The 15,207-nt window shown below is 51.5% G+C and overlaps 1 protein-coding gene across 9 annotated transcripts in view; it reads left to right on the top strand.

Moving 5' to 3' along the window:
• ARHGEF11 (Rho guanine nucleotide exchange factor 11) overlaps positions 1–15,207 on the top strand; it is a 130,733-nt gene that overhangs the window by 98,462 nt on the left and 17,064 nt on the right. For 8 of the 9 annotated variants that reach the window (XM_006155215.3, XM_006155213.3, XM_006155212.3 and 5 more), the window contains 9 exons: positions 1,102–1,200; positions 2,263–2,305; positions 3,726–3,822; positions 4,004–4,126; positions 6,987–7,010; positions 8,283–8,427; positions 9,058–9,154; positions 9,892–9,921; positions 13,666–13,792. In XM_006155215.3, coding sequence (XP_006155277.1) covers positions 1,102–1,200; positions 2,263–2,305; positions 3,726–3,822; positions 4,004–4,126; positions 6,987–7,010; positions 8,283–8,427; positions 9,058–9,154; positions 9,892–9,921; positions 13,666–13,792 — 785 coding nt within the window. The remainder of the gene's footprint in view (positions 1–1,101; positions 1,201–2,262; positions 2,306–3,725; positions 3,823–4,003; positions 4,127–6,986; positions 7,011–8,282; positions 8,428–9,057; positions 9,155–9,891; positions 9,922–13,665; positions 13,793–15,207) is intronic. The other variant, XM_014590406.2, reaches the window with a different exon arrangement.

Raw genomic sequence — 15,207 nt, 5'->3', positions numbered from 1 at the left:
GCAGAAGGGATGCTTCGTTGTGACAGTTCCCTACGTCAGCCTAGGAAGAGTGGGCAGGGCAAACTGTCATTCTCGGTCAGTCCAGGAAGTCATCGTGGAGAGAACGGGCTGTGTGGAGTGTTTTAAGGGAGGGTGGATAGAGACTGGAGAGTTGAGAGAGTGGCCCTTGCAAATGTATGTACGGTGTTAAAGCCAAGAAAGCATGGCCAGGGGCAGTGTGGCCAGGGGGGTCTTCAATCTGAGGGTGATGACAAGGAATGTGAGGCATGGGGACCTGCGTACCCCGGGATGGGTCTCAGCCAGCAGCCTTCCCGGTTTCACTCGCTCTGCTCAGCTGCTTAGAGAGGACGGGGGTGGGGGATAGAGGTCGATGGTCTATTCTTCAGGGTAAACCTCTTGCCCACAGCGCAGACTATTCTGTCTCTCTGGGATTATAGCTGTTCTGGGAAGCCAGAGCCAACGTCCACTTGTTCACCAGGCGCCCACTGGACCTGTGTGTAAGTCCCAGGTCCCGGCATGTCAGCAGCATTCCTGAGGAAATCCCCGCCATGGCACAGAGTGGAGCAGGAACCCTGGGGAAATAGTACACAGCTTCTCCAAAAAGTTTATGGAAAGTGCATATTAACAAACACTGCATGGATTTCAAAAAACGTTTGCACCACAATGAGCTTGTACTTGAATTCCATTTCTCCATGAACTTTTTGAAGTCCCCTTGTACGTAAACAGTTTTAAGACACCAGTAAAATACCAAGTGTGGAGAGAGTAAGAATGAAGGCGTTATCAGCTCTGAAGGCATGCGCCGGGAAGGGGGTTTGGAGGTTGTGTTCCCACGCGTTTTTCTGAAGCATTCTAGCCAAGCTTTCAGCCACAGCAGTATGGACAGTTTATACTGGAGAACTCCTTGGGGTGATAGACGGCCCGTGCGTTGTGGGTTATTTAGCTTCATCAATGGACTCGACTCAGCTGGGTTCTGGTAGCACCCCGCTTCTCCAATCGTTTTGGCAAGTGAAACTGTCCCCAGACATTGCCAGGTGTCCCCAAGGGGGACAGTCACCCGTGGCTGGGAACTGCCGCTCTGATCCGGCTGACCTTTCCTTCTAGCTTTTTTACCTGTGTGCAGAAGTGTACCAGCAGGCCAACCCCAAGGACTCCCGGAGTTTGGGAAAAGACATCTGGAACATCTTCCTAGAGAAAAACGCAGTAAGGGGGTCACTGGGTGATGGTTTTATTATACTCTCTGGTCGACTCAAGGGCAGAGGAGAGACTAAGCAAAACATTCGGGCTAAAAAGAAGCAGAATACGCACACTGTCTCTACATATTGTCTGGGGAAAGAGGTTGCACTGACTTCTTACAGCTCTCCCCTGAATCGATGCCCTGGTTCCCCCAGCCCTCCCTGCCTTGCCCATTCTGGGACAGAGCAGCAGAGGCACAAGCAGATGGTCTAAATGAGTCAGGCCAAGGAGGACTCAATTCTGAAGCTCAGTGTGGCTGGCGGTCATGGCCCACGGGCAGGAGTCAGAGTGGGAGGCCTCCGGCCTCTGCCGTGCGTGAGCAGCTGAACGGTCTCAGGGCTCTCAGGGAGCCGGCTGGCAAGAGCCCTTCTACCAGTAGAGGGCACTCGGCATCCTAGACTTTTTAATTTGATCAACTAAACTAATTTCACAATAACTTTATTCTTCTGGAAGTGAGCTGCCTGGGCTAATGAGGTTGGAAAAATAGATGTTCCCCAAGAATTTTTACATCTGTTCCCTTAACTGGGCCTTGAGTAAGGAGGACAGAGCTAGCTGCCGGCTCTCCTCCACGGGTAGTTAGCAACCTCGGCACCCACTGTCAAGGGCTTGGAAAGCTAAAAGCCGGACACTGTGCTCACCAAAGACCAGGTGAACAAGGCTAGCTTCCCTTGGGAGGGAAATGGAGGGAGGACGTCGGCTGGCCTGGTACAGCCTCCTCATTGCTGCTTAGTGAACATTGGTCTGCCTTTCAGATAGCACGCTGCTCTCATCCCTTGCACCCCAATGTCTATGAAACCAGAGTTGAAACTCACATGTGCCACTCTCAGACAATAGCTGCAGCTGCCCATGGCCTCAGGGTTAACTTCCCCAAACCATAGCCTGGAACCTGGGTATGCAGTGGAGAGAGATGGAGGGGGTGGGTAGGCGTAGGTGCAGGGGAGAGCAGCAAGTGTCCCTGGCCCCGCACCATGTGCTGTCCCCTCCCCCCCAGAGTGTGCCGACTCACACTCGCCCCCTCTTGTTTCCTAGCCTCTGAGAGTGAAGGTCCCCGAGATGCTGCAGGTGGAGATCGGTAAGTCAGCTCCTGGTCTTTTTTTTTTTTTTTGAAGAGGTTTTTGCTATAGGGCGTGTGCGCTTGCCAGATAGACCGAGAGAGACAGAGAGACAGAAAGCGAGAAATCACCCCCCAGGGGGGATGGCCACGCCGCAGTCCCTTCTCCTCCATTCTCCTCTCGGGATCTTGGGCACATGCGCACACACACCCGGTGTGAGTTTTAAGCTGCTGGGTCTGGGACGCGAACCACAGTCAACTACATGGGAGTTCAGCGACTTAGCCATTACGCTAACTGCTGGTCCCAGCTCCTGGTCATTTGACCTTTCCTAATGTCCTCTTCTCGGGCTACCAAAAGGCTCCAGAGGACAGAGGGAGTGTATGTAGTCCCTGCTCTTGGGCACTTGTCCAAAAATGAGAAAGATCCAGGGGGTGGCCTCTCCAGATCCCTTAACAGCGGCTGTGGACAGGTATAGCTGGGGCAGGCCCTTCCTGGGGCTCCCTCAGCCTGATGGAGCTTGTCACAGGAAGACACTGGACTTGGAGTCAGGAGACCTGGGCTTCTCCCTGCCAGCCTTCCACGTGGCCTCTCCAGGCCTCAGTGGCTCACCTGTATAAAGAGGAAATTGGACTCAATTAGAGGTTCCTGAACTAGGGCTTCACTCCATCCCACCTGCAGAGTCAGTGTCCCCAGAGTGTTGGGAGGCAGGAAGGGAGGTGGTTTTTGTAAGTTCGTCAACTGATGCTTATAGCGGCTGATCCAGAGGGAGGCCCCAGTGGCCTGGCAGTTGCCCTGCTCCCTCCGATTTCTCACCCTGGGCAGAAGAGTGAAGGGGAGGCAGTGTAAGGAGGGTGTAAGCCTGGGAGCTGATTGCCGGCAGCTTTTTAGAGGGTAAAAGATTGAAGCTGCGCTTGGCAGAGTTGACAGGGAGGAGGGCTCATGGCACAGGTGACAGGGAGGACAGAGCTTGCTCAGGGCAGGGTGAGGGTGACCATCCACCCTGGGGCCCGGCCTGGGTGGAGCTAGATACAGAGGAGGAGAAGAGATGGCTTTCTCTTTCTGCCGGGTGTTCTGGTCTCATGCATTGGGAAGCGAGCTGGCCATTGTTGGCCTTCTGAGCTGACCTGTAGCAGTGGAAGGGGAAGGTGGCCTTTGGCGGTCTGCACGGTGACGTCGGAGGCCAGCGTGGGGACACATCGATGAGAGGGCTTTGTTTCTTCTCGTGGTGTGTAGAACATCGGAAAGTGGCTGTGCTTGCCTTGGGCTTGGACATCAGGGTCACAGTCCTGACTTCGGGAATGACTGGGGGGTCCCGGCCTCCACTTCAGGCTAACAGGGCAGGAAGCCCCCCTCTCCACTCACCGTGTCACAGGGAGCCGAGGAGCAGGAGCCCTTCCTCCTCCCGACACCTGCCCACCTGCCTTCTCTGGGCTCCCACAGACTCACGCCTTCGGAGTGGCGAGGATGCCCGCGGAGCTCTCTGCGAAGCTCAGGAGGCGGCCTTGCCAGAGATCCAGGAGCAGATGCACGAGTACAGGTGGGCCAGCCCCTGCCCTCCTCTCTCCTCACCTCTGCCTCTCAGCCATTTCCCATTCCTCCATGACGTGTATAGCACACGTGTGTGCACGTGTGTATGTGTGTGCACGTGTGTGTTTGCCTCCCCTCAGGGTTCCCATCTGCCGAGCATCTGTGCACATGCGTGTCTTTCTCTGTTCTAGGACAAAGCGCACCCTAGGCCTGGGCAGCCTGTATGGAGAGAATGACCTGCTGGACCTGGATGGGGACCCTCTCCGGGAGCGCCAAGTGGCTGAGAAGCAGCTGGCTGCCCTGGGCGACATCCTGTGAGTGCTCAGCCCAACCCCACACCTGAACAGGCCGGCATCCTTGTCACTCTGTTTTCCTTCTCCACTTATTGCCTGACTCCCCATCCCTGAGAAGGCGGGGAGAGCCACACCCTCCTGCAGATCTCAGGCTGGGGCTGCTGGGGTGCTCAAGGCCACCGCAGAGCCTGGGGCTCCCTACACTGTGGTGGTTACGACAGACCGTGAGCTCCGGGAATCACTGAGCATTCTGCTTCTCCTTTTTGGCCCTCTCCCCAACCTGCCTCCCTCCTCCTGTAAGATCCTGTCTGACCCTGAGCGAGAGCGAGGTCAGTGGCGAGTCTCCAGTGGGTAGAGTTCTTCCAGAGGTAGCTAGAATCGTTTTAAGGGAAACTGAACCATTTTTTACCAGTCACTTCAGAACACTAAGCTAACTCAGCCTATTAAGGAGCGTCTGGGTGGCTGCTTTTTTGCCGCCTTTCTTGCCCCTTTTTCTGAAGATAGAAGTCTCACCCCACAGACTTTGCAGAACCTTTTGAGGCTTAGAAATGGTTTCTGCCCTGGTGCTCTGCTGCTCCTCGCTGAGTGGTTACGTGACCTTGGTCAGGCTATTTCATCTCTCTGGGCCTCACCACAGAATGACAAAGGTTGGACTGGATGATCACAGGGTCTCCCACATGGACATCTGGACTCGAGTTGACGGTGTTTCTCGTGTGCACTGGACACGGTTCTGCGCCAGCACTTGGGTGCACTAGTGAGCAGCTGCCCCTCGTGCGCAGGGACGGCAGTGTGGGACCGTAGGAATGATAAGCGCCGGGGGAGAAGGCAGCGCAGGCTATGGCGGACCTGGTGTGCCAGAGCCAGTGGCCGTGGTTTTATGTAGGGCGCCAGGGTGAGCCGCGTGGACAGTCACACCAGGTGGTTGAAGAGAGTGGGAGGTTCCCTGAGCATTCCAGGAGGAGGAAGCCCCGAGCAGAGTAGGACGTGCCTGACGGATTTGAGGAGCAGAGGGAGAGAGAAGTGGGTGATCAGGTCGGAGAGGTGACAGGAGGGGGACCAGAGCCTTGTGAACACTCCAGGCTTGACCCTCAGTGAGGGGGCCCACTGTAGCTGCACGAGGCCGGATTTGGGGTGAAGAGGCTCAACAGGGAAATGAGGCGAAGGCTCTCCAGTAGCCCACGTGGAGGGTGATGGGGCATTGGCTGGCCGTGACAGTACAGAGATAACACATTGCCCTACAGTGCAGAAGCCGTGTGGGAAGGTCCCGAGTAATGCCCAAAGTCTCCTCGAGACATGTGCCAGTGATCCTGAGGCTGGGGGTGGTTGCCGCATCAAGACCCTTTCGGGGGTGCTGCCTCTGTCTCTGTCTCTCTCTTATGGAAGAAAAAAAAAGAAACTTTAAGAAAAAAGTAGGGTCAGCAGGTGATGTGGTGGTTAAGGCACTGGACACTCCCACATGGCCAACCAAGGTTCAAGTCCCGGCCCTGGTGGTTTGCTTTCTCACTTTCCTTCTCTGTATATCTGTCTTTCTCTGGTCAAATGAAAATGACTAAAAGAATAAATAAAATAAATGGGACCAGCAGTTAGCGTAATGGCTATGTCACTGGGCTCCTATGTAGTCAACCGTGGTTCGTGTCCCGTACCCGCTGGCTTAAAACTCACGCCAGGTGCGTGTGCATGCTTGCCCAAGATCCCGAGAGGAGAACAGAGGAGAAGGGGTTGTGACGTGGCCATCCCCCCTAGGGGGTGATTTCTCGCTTTCTGTCTCTGTCTGTCTGGCAAGCGCACACGCCCTATAGTAAAAACCTCTCCAAAAAAAAAAAAAAAAAAAAATGAAATAAATAATTCTTTTTTTCTTTTTTTAAGAAAAAAGTAAGTAAAGACCAGAGTAACAGTGATGGAGGTTAGGAAAAGTGGTCCATTCTGGGTGTGCTTTGGCAGTAGAGCCAACAGGGGGATTTTCTGAAAATGGGTGTGGAGTGTGAGAGAACAAGAAAAGGCAGGAATGGTGCCCAAGGTTTTGTTTTTTCTTTCACCTAAGCTACTGAAAGGACAGAGGTGCCATCAGTTGAGTGGTATAGGGAGCAGTTTTGTGGGGGACATCTGAGAGCGAGAAACAGTTCAGTCACTCTTCTGACCTTGAGCCAAGCCCTGAGTGCTCTGGACCTTAGTGTCCCAGGCAGTCAGATGGCAGTAGTCACCCCAGCCACCCTAGGGGTGGGGGCCGGGCCTGGCTGAGAGCACCCTGACATCGTGGACACCAGTTACATGGGATTATTATTGACAGCGTAGACGTGTCCCTAAAACTTCTTCAGTTTTGGTCTCATAAAATGGGGATATAATACCTTCTCGTGCGTGATTTTGAGAATTAGATGGGTTAATTAATAAAATAAAATAGTGCCTGGCCCATAGCAAACACACACGTGTTAGTCACTGTTACCTTTCACCTCTTTCCAGTAGGTTCCTTTGGATCTCTCTGTGCCTCCTCACCTTCTGTCCTCCCACCTCAGTATCAGCCCAGCCCTTCCAGCACAGACTTAGGAGGATGCGAAAGGAGCCTCTTCCTCCATGATAACTTCCAACACCAAAACATATCAAGCAAGAGTGCTTGTTCCCTCCCCTTCCTTTCATCCAGAAGGCCACCACCCTCATCATCACCACTGTGCTACTCGAGTCCCTCGAGGGAATAAGAACTCTCGCCTCCTGAGCCCCACGCTGGCTCCAAAGCTGTGCCCGAGACTCTGGGTCTGACCCTCTGTCATACTCCTCCCCCACCAGCCCTCCCTCCTTCTAAGAAAGAGCTTTCCCTCCTCCCAGCTTCTGCCCGGCGACGAGGCTCTGCCTTTGCTCTCTGCGTCATCTGTCCTTTCTTTCATTCCAGGTCCAAGTACGAGGAAGAAAGGAGGTGAGTGAGCCCGTGGTGTGGTTCATTGGCAGCTTTCGAGGCGGAGAGGAGTGGGAGTGGGAGTGAGCGCTGTGCTTTGTTCCTGCCAGTCACAGGACAGTCCCTAGCATTGTAGGGCCATGTAAGAGTGTGGTCTGTGCACGATTAACTCCCAGGGGTCTGTCTAGCATGACACATGGGGGTCATGAGGCCCGGGCCCTTGGTGCCCAGGGGCTACAGTCTGGGAATGGAGATCCCCTCCCCAGGGTGACATGTCTCCTGACGTCATGTACCAGGATTTCTCTCCACCCCACTTAGCCTTGTCTCCCTTCCCATTTCCTTTTCTGCAGCCACTTAAAACTGTGATGTTAGTGTGGGCCACCTGTTCATGGCACCAGCAGAGGGGAGCAGGGGTGCCCCACATCTGTCCTGGCACATACCGGGATTGTCTTTCCACCTCTGCACTTTCCTTGTTTCTCATCAGCTGATATGTAGACAAGTCTGCATTCCCTGGGCACACACACTTAGTGCTAGAGAGGAGGTGGGGCCAGAAGTCTCCTTAGCAGTGGGGAGGAGAGTCAGGGCTGAAGCTCTGCTACATGGAATCCACAGCGTGGATGATCTGTCTACCGAATTGCAGGCCAGATATGTTTTTAAGCCCAGAGTGCTGGGCAGTGTCATTTGTGGCAGTTGGCAGCTCCCTGACAGCTCCTTCATCTTTCCCTGTGCTGGGGTGGAGGTGGTGAAGGCCATGGCCTTGGCAAAGACTGGCTGGCATGGCTCCTTCTCCTTGCTCTGCGGCCCCTCATGCGATGGCTCTCCCAAAAGTTCCTGGTGAACATATGAAAAAATTATGCATGGATTTCCATTGGTTTTAGCACCAAAGTGAACTCCTACTTTAATTCCTATTTCCCATGAGCTTTCTAAAGTCCCCTGTGTATATGTGAGGGTATTAGCTGTGGGCTTCACGGGTCCTCCAGGTCCCCGTGGCTTTTGTTGCAGGGGGTTGGCATGTCCTCCAGTGGCCCTCACCCCCTCATTGGGAGCAGTTCTGCTTAGGGAAGAATACGATTTCCCTGGCGTCCCACCAGCCACGACTTCTAGCCAGCTTCTGCCTGCTGTCCCGTTTGATTAAGCCAGACTTCCCACTGAATACCTTGGCCCCCCACCCCTTCCCCTCGCCTCGGGGGTGTTGGTGGGGAGTAGTTTAAGGCAGGGCATCAGCCCTGTCACCCGCAGGCAGGAACATAACGAGCTTTCTGCTTCACGATCCTGTTCTTCTCGCACACACAGTGCCCCCATGGACTTCGCTCTCAACACCTACATGAGCCATGCCGGGATCCGTCTTCGAGAGGCACGACCTTCCAGCACAACTGAAAAGGCCCAGGCTGCTCCTGACAAGGACAAATGGCTCCCCTTCTTTCCAAAGACCAAGAAGGTGACATAACTGCCCTAAGAAATGTCTCCTCTGGTGAGGTGCCGTGTGCTGAAGTAGATGAGGACCCCACCCACCTCCCCCTTTGAGTTTCTTTCTTTCATGAGAGTGAAAGGAAGACAAGCACCCTCAGCCCAGGCTCATGCCATAGTCCCTTCCCAGTCAGCCTGGGTCGGGCATGCACACCTGGCAGGCACGCATCAGCATCAGCCAGGGACCCAGCCCGCAGGCTGGCCTGTGGACCCCTGTACCGAGCTGGTCCAACTAGAAAAGCCATTTTGCAGATTTGGATGTGGAGTCAGTTTGAATCCCCAGACAAGAGCAGCTCAGCCTCAGTCCTTCCTCCACACAAGCAGGACGCTTCCCAAGTTGGTTCTTAAAAAAAAAAAAATTATTTTATTTAACTTTATTTATTTGAGAGTGAGAGAGGGGATGTGAGAAAGTAAGCCACCAGGTCTGGGACGCAGACCATGGTCAGCCATGTAGGTGTCCAGCACCCTTACCCACCATGCCACCTGCTGCACTCCCCGCCCCTGCCAGTTGGTTCTTGCGGGCCCATCCAGTGGGGGGTGGGCCACCTGCCACATCTAGGTATTTGGAACCTCCTCTGAATCCTGTCTCCTGCCTCAACAGAGCAGCAACTCCAAGAAAGAAAAGGATGCCTTGGAGGACAAGAAGCGAAACCCAATCCTCAAATACATCGGAAAGCCCAAAAGCTCCTCCCAGAGCAGTGAGTATTTGGGGAGCAGCACCCTTGAGCACTCCTCAGGAGGGGCCTCAGCCCCTTTACCTGGCATTGTGCTGGCGGAGGGCCTCCCAGTGTTTGCAGAGCCATGGGCCCAGGCCGGGATGCAGCTCCTCCCTGTGAGGCACTGCGGGACGTTCGGGAGTCAAGAAGGCCATGCCCATCCTGGGGCCTGAGTCTGGTAGGAACTCCAAGCCGTTAGCAACCGCTGCACAGCCGGGCACAGGAGTGTCTCCCTTGGCAGAGATGGCACCGCTGGCAGGACAGACCCCTTTACTGTCGTCAGTGGGCCTTAGCCGTCCTCCTGCAGGCCATGTACTGGGAGCAGTGTGGCCCTGGGTGGGGGGTTGAGTTACTATTAAATGGAGCTAGGTGGGTGAGGGGCATGATTGGGACTCGGGTTCCCTTAATAATCTTGGAACCCAAAATTCAGTTGAGCCTGTCACTTCCCAACTGTGTCATTTGTCTGGAAGTTTTTATTAGCCCTCCCGGTCAGTACCTTAAGTCCCCAGTGCCAGTGGGAGTCTGTGAGGGGCGGAGGGCTGGGCCTGCTGCTTTTCTGCCTCGTGGGGGGAGGCAGGGAGGGAGAGACTCTCCTAAATCAGCCTTGATTTTTGCCACTACCTTTTCATTTTCCAGCTTGACGTAATTTTTATTTTGATTCTTGAAACATTAATTTGACTTTTCATGTTTTACTTTTGTTTTGTTTGTTTTTCTTTTAGCATTTCATATTCCCTTGTCCCCTGTGGAAGGTAAAAGGACCATTTTCTTTGGGTTTGTCTTTACCTTAATTAGCATTGAGTTTCCACCTCTCAAATCTTGCCTTCCCTTTTCCTCCTTCTTCTACCCTGTCCCTCTTTCCTCCCTTCCTTCCTTCTCTCCATTTCTCTTACTCCCACCTTGCTGTAGCAGCCATGTGACACAAGCCCCTGTGGGGGCTCCTGCCTAACCTAAGGGTCTCAAGGGGGCAGGGACTCTCCGCCCCCAGGTGCAAGCTCCTCCCTGTTGAGCAAAGACCAGCCTTCAGGCCCTCTAGCAGTTTTCCCGTAGCCAGAGCCTTTTCTCTTTAATGTTATCACCTCGCCATGGATAAGGTACAAGAGGACTTCCAAAAGTTCATTAAAAAAAAAATAGAATTAAAGTATAAGTTTAGTACCAGCAGGTGGCACAGAGGTTAAAGCAGCCGGGTCCCACATGCCGACTGCACACTTTGAGTCCTGGACCCAAAAGCTTGAAAATCATGCCAGGCATGTGTGTGTGCCCAAAATCTCAAGAGGAGAATGGAGGAGGCTCACAGGTTTTTAGGGGGTCTTGTTACTTCTATGTCATCTGCTTTGTTTAAGTCCCTTCAGCGTAGCACCTCCGTCTCCGGACTCAGGTGTCCACACCTTTTAACTGCTGCAGTTACAAACGAATGGCCCCGGATGTAGGTTAGAGGACCCAGTATCTTCTAGAACCTATGCGTTTTAACAAATATGGAGCCAGCAGGGGGTGTGGTAGCTAAGGTGCTGGATCCCATGTGGCTGACTGCACAGCTCAAGTCTCAGACCTGGAAGCTTGAAAAATATACCAGGTGCATGTGCACGTCCCAAATCCTGGGAGGAGAATGGAGGAGAAGCGATTGCAGAGTGGCCATCCCCCCTGGGGAGTGATTTCTCACAGTCCTCCTACTCTGTCTCTCTGGTGAGTGCACATGCACTCTAAGAAAATCTTATGACACACACACACACATAGATACATGCACACACACACACACAAACACACACACTTGACCTCACGAGTAGCTTAGAGCCTGGCGAGTTTATTTCCCATCATTGAAGTCCATATGCAGGCAGTTAAGTGATTAACATTTTCTAGATCCCATAATAACAATATAGAGAGGAAATTATTCTGTTGCTATAATTTAGTTTATATAAAAGTGGCAACTTAAAGAATTCTTTTAACTTTTAAAAAAATTGTTTATTTAATTCCACTTGTTTTTTTTTTTTTTTTTTAATTTGATCAGAGAGAGAGAGAGAAAGGGAAAGGGAGAAAGCAAGCCGCCAGGTCCAGGACTCAAACCACAATTGTCCATGTGGGAATCCAGCGCCTCTAACCACCACGCCACCTGCCAACCCCGAAAATAAAGAATTATTTTTAAAGTGTTTATGAAACAAGGGGGAGAAATGGCCTCGAAAGTTTTTAACATGTGTTCTCACCCGTGCTGCCAGGAGGCTATGAGCAGGCGTTAAGGAGCAGCAGCTCTGCGTACGCGGTATGCTGTGTCAGCCGAGATGGACAGGACACCCAGCGTGGAGTTAGGGCAAGATAAGGACGCTGGGTTTTCACCAGCTCTCTGAGTTAGATTTCTTCATGGGGTATCATGACTGGTCTCGGGGCTCTAAAATTCCCAGGACGTCAGACAAATCCATATCCACATCTAAAGATCAAACGTCCACCGAAACTAGAGCCTCACTGTTGAGAGCTATGGCCATCCGGGACTGCCAGCTACCACCCACTTGTTAGTGAGATACCTCATTGTCAGTAACATGTACCTCACTTGTATTTAGCTCTGTTAGCATTCAGAAGCTGGAGGAGAGAGAGCAAAGACTCCTAGTGAAAAATCTACTTTTTAATTTTTATTATTTTTAAAATTTTTTAAAAGAATTATTTGATTTTATTTCTCATTATTATTTAATTTGACCAGAAAGAGAGAGGGAAATTGAAAAAGCAAGCTGCCAGGTCCAAGATTCGAACTGTGGTCAGCCATGTGGGAGTCCAGCACCCTTAACTACCACGCCACCTGCTGGCCCCCCAAAATCTGCTTTTTTAAAAAATGTGTTCCAGAGGTCAGCCCTAGCAGTTGAAAAACTTGCCGGGCAAGTGCCCAAAATCCTGGCAGGGTGAAGAGAAAGAATTGTGGCATGACCATGTCCTACTGGGGGAGCAATTTCTCCCCCTTTCTCTCCCTCTCTCTGGTGAATACATACGCCCTGTGGCAATTTAAATAAATAAGTAGAATGTGTTTCTTTCTAGCCAACCCATTTCTCTGTGTCAATTGGTTAGACTAGATCACAAGACTACGCCTGTTTCTTGCCCCAGCTAGGATGTAACTACCAATATATTCAGGACACAGCTGGGCACTATCTGAGTGACCCACGAGGGAGGGACAGTGGACTCAGCCCAGTGGCTTTGGACCATAGGCTACCACCCCTCAGCCAGAGCTGCATGGCCACACAGCTGACCCTGGCATTGGAGTGACTCTAAGGCCTGGTCACACTTTCAGGCTGGCATAGGCAGCTCTGGTCCTGATTCCTAAAGGGGAGAGATGGTCACAACCCCTGCTCCTAAAACAGGCCCGTAGCGGCCTATGCAGTGTTGGGACAGTGTTAAGCTAGGGCCTGCAGGATGTTAGGGAGCTTGAAGACAATAGCCACTAAATGTTTTTCTGTTCTCTCTGGCTTAAGAATTTTCCTCCAAGGGTCAGATTTCAAGACAGGGAGACTGGTACGTTTGTGTATGTGGATATCAGGCTCTCTGACGTCATGGGCAGGACTCCGTTGTCTCGTCAGGACCAGGCCCCTTGGAGTGTTTGTAGTGCTAACAACCCAGCCCCTGTCCCAGTCACTCTGCACTTGGAGCTGAGCTCATGGACGCGAAGATGAGTTCCTTGGTTCTCTGCCCTCGTGCTCAGAAACAGGGTCTCCTGGGCTGGACCTCCTCTCAGGCTCTCAGTGCATCACCTGTGCCTCTGTACTCTCACCTGCCCTCCGTGTCTCTGAACTAGAACAGCTTTCTTTTGTCTCAGCCTTGAAAAGAGGCTGGAGTGTGAGGGCCAGAGAGTCACCTCTCCTCCGTCCCTCTAGGTTACCTCTTACACCAATGAATCTGATTGTTTAATGATGGAAGTCAGAGGGGAGCAAGAAGAACAAGAAAAAGAGGCAGGGGAAACAAGAATAATGAACTCTAAAATCGATATGATCCGGCAGCACGGTCAAGCGACATGTAGATTTGTTTTGGTCTTCCTGGCTATCTTTGTAACCTGTACAAGGGAACTTCGGGAAATTCATAGGAAAATGCAACTTAAAGTGTGTGTTTATTTTGGTACAAAAAAGTAAATTGAAATCTGCATAGTATTTTTTATAAATAAATATCAGTTCTCTGTGGACTCTTCTAAAACCTCTCATAAGTGGCTCTGAGGTAAAACTAGTCACAGTTTTCAAGCAGAAGTGTCATTTTAGTAAAGAATGTGAGAATGGAAAGAAAGCCCCCTAGAAAATGTATTTTCAAGCCCTATTATTTTGCTCATGAAGAAAGCAGACCCAGAAAGGCAGAGGACGTCCAGGGCCCCACAGCATACTCGTACGCGAGCCAGGCTTGGAACGTCTCCCGAGCCTTGGTCCCAGCTATTCTCCCCGTGCTTCCTCATCACTCTCTCCTGGGCTAGCGGGGGCGAGGGCCCTGAGAAGTCACCGCTGGTGGGAAGCACAGTCTCCCTTAACGTCTTTTCCTCCCAGTCAAACCCGGCAACGTGAGGAACATTATTCAGCACTTTGAGAACAACCAACAGTGTGATGCCCCAGAACCTGGGACACAGCGACTGTCGACAGGAAGCTTTCCTGAGGACCTGCTGGAAAGTGACAGGTAGCGGTGACTGGACAGGGCATATCGGCTGCCCGAGGAGGGGGGCCAGGGGCAGGGTTTGGCACCAGGGTTTAATTGTAGCTGCTTGGCCTCTCTCCATGAGACCATCAGTTCCCACCATGGGACTTTCTCCCCACCCCAGATAGTGTCAGAAGACACACAGTGTGGGATAATCAGGCACCATGGTTAAGCACTGTTTGCTGGGAGTGGAATCCCACATGGCTGACTGCTGTCCAAATCCTGGCCCCCAGTGGCCTGAAAAACATACTGGGAAAGTGAGAAATCCCACTCTCCAGGGGGATTGGCCACACTGCAATCCCTTCTCCATTCTCCTCCCGAGACCTTGTGTACATATGCATATATTCTGGCACAATGTTGAAGCCACCAGGTCTAAGAGTTGAACCGTGGTCAGCCATATGGGAGTCTAGCCACATAACTGCTATGCCATCTGCTGGTCCCAGGAACCACTGGTTTTTTTTTAATTATTATATTCAGTTCATTTTATGTATTCAATCACTGTACATCACCACAATTTGTAAAATGAATTTTCCCAACCTAAATATACTGTACACCAGTCCAGTCAAAGATGGAGTCACTATTTTTAATATTTCCTTTGAGTTTATCCCCCTGGCTATTCAGTAGCTTGCATCCCACGATTGAGCTACATTATATTATAAAGCTACTTTTTTAAAAGAATTATATTTATGTAACTTTATTAATTATTATTATCATTTTCCAGTTTGATCAGAGAGAAAGGGAAAGTAAGAAAGCAAGCCACCAGGTCTGGGATTTGAACCATAGTTAGCCATGTGGGAGTCCAGCACCTTTAATCACCACGCCACCTGCTGGCCCCATAAAACAGCTACTTAACAACAAGGATAACCCTAAATAACAAAGAATAGGTGAGAGGAGGCAAAAGGAAGCCCTGCAGAATAAAAAGCCCATACAGGCAGAGGAGAGTCAACCTGCCTATGAAGAACTGAACTAGAGATAAGGTTCTATTGCATGTTTTAAAGACCGGCAATGTCACTGTGGGTGTTATGTGTTTACCTAAACAAAGAGATACAAAGTCAATAAGAGAAAAGAGAACCGACACTGTGGCATCTCTCTCATCTTCCATCTTTGGTCGGGTTCTAACCAGAATCTTCAACTGGTATTAAAACATATTCTTTGACCTACTTGCTCTTGACTGGCTTGACCACAAGCAAGTCATGTCTAAACTTTTACAGGGATGGCCCCATAGTTTGGTGGGTAAGAGAGCTGAATCCCACATAGCTGACCACAGTTCAAATCCCAGCCCTAGCAGCTTCAAAAAAAACACTGGGCACATGTACATGCATGATCCAAATCCCAATGGGATGGAAAATGGAGGATAATGGATCATGGTGTGACCACATCCCATTGAGGCATACTTT

The sequence above is a fragment of the Tupaia chinensis genome, unplaced genomic scaffold, assembly GCF_000334495.1.
Source record: "Tupaia chinensis unplaced genomic scaffold, TupChi_1.0 Scaffold000438_1, whole genome shotgun sequence".
In the NCBI taxonomy this organism is placed as follows: Eukaryota; Metazoa; Chordata; class Mammalia; order Scandentia; family Tupaiidae; genus Tupaia; species Tupaia belangeri.
This window is presented reverse-complemented; position numbering and strand designations above follow the sequence as displayed.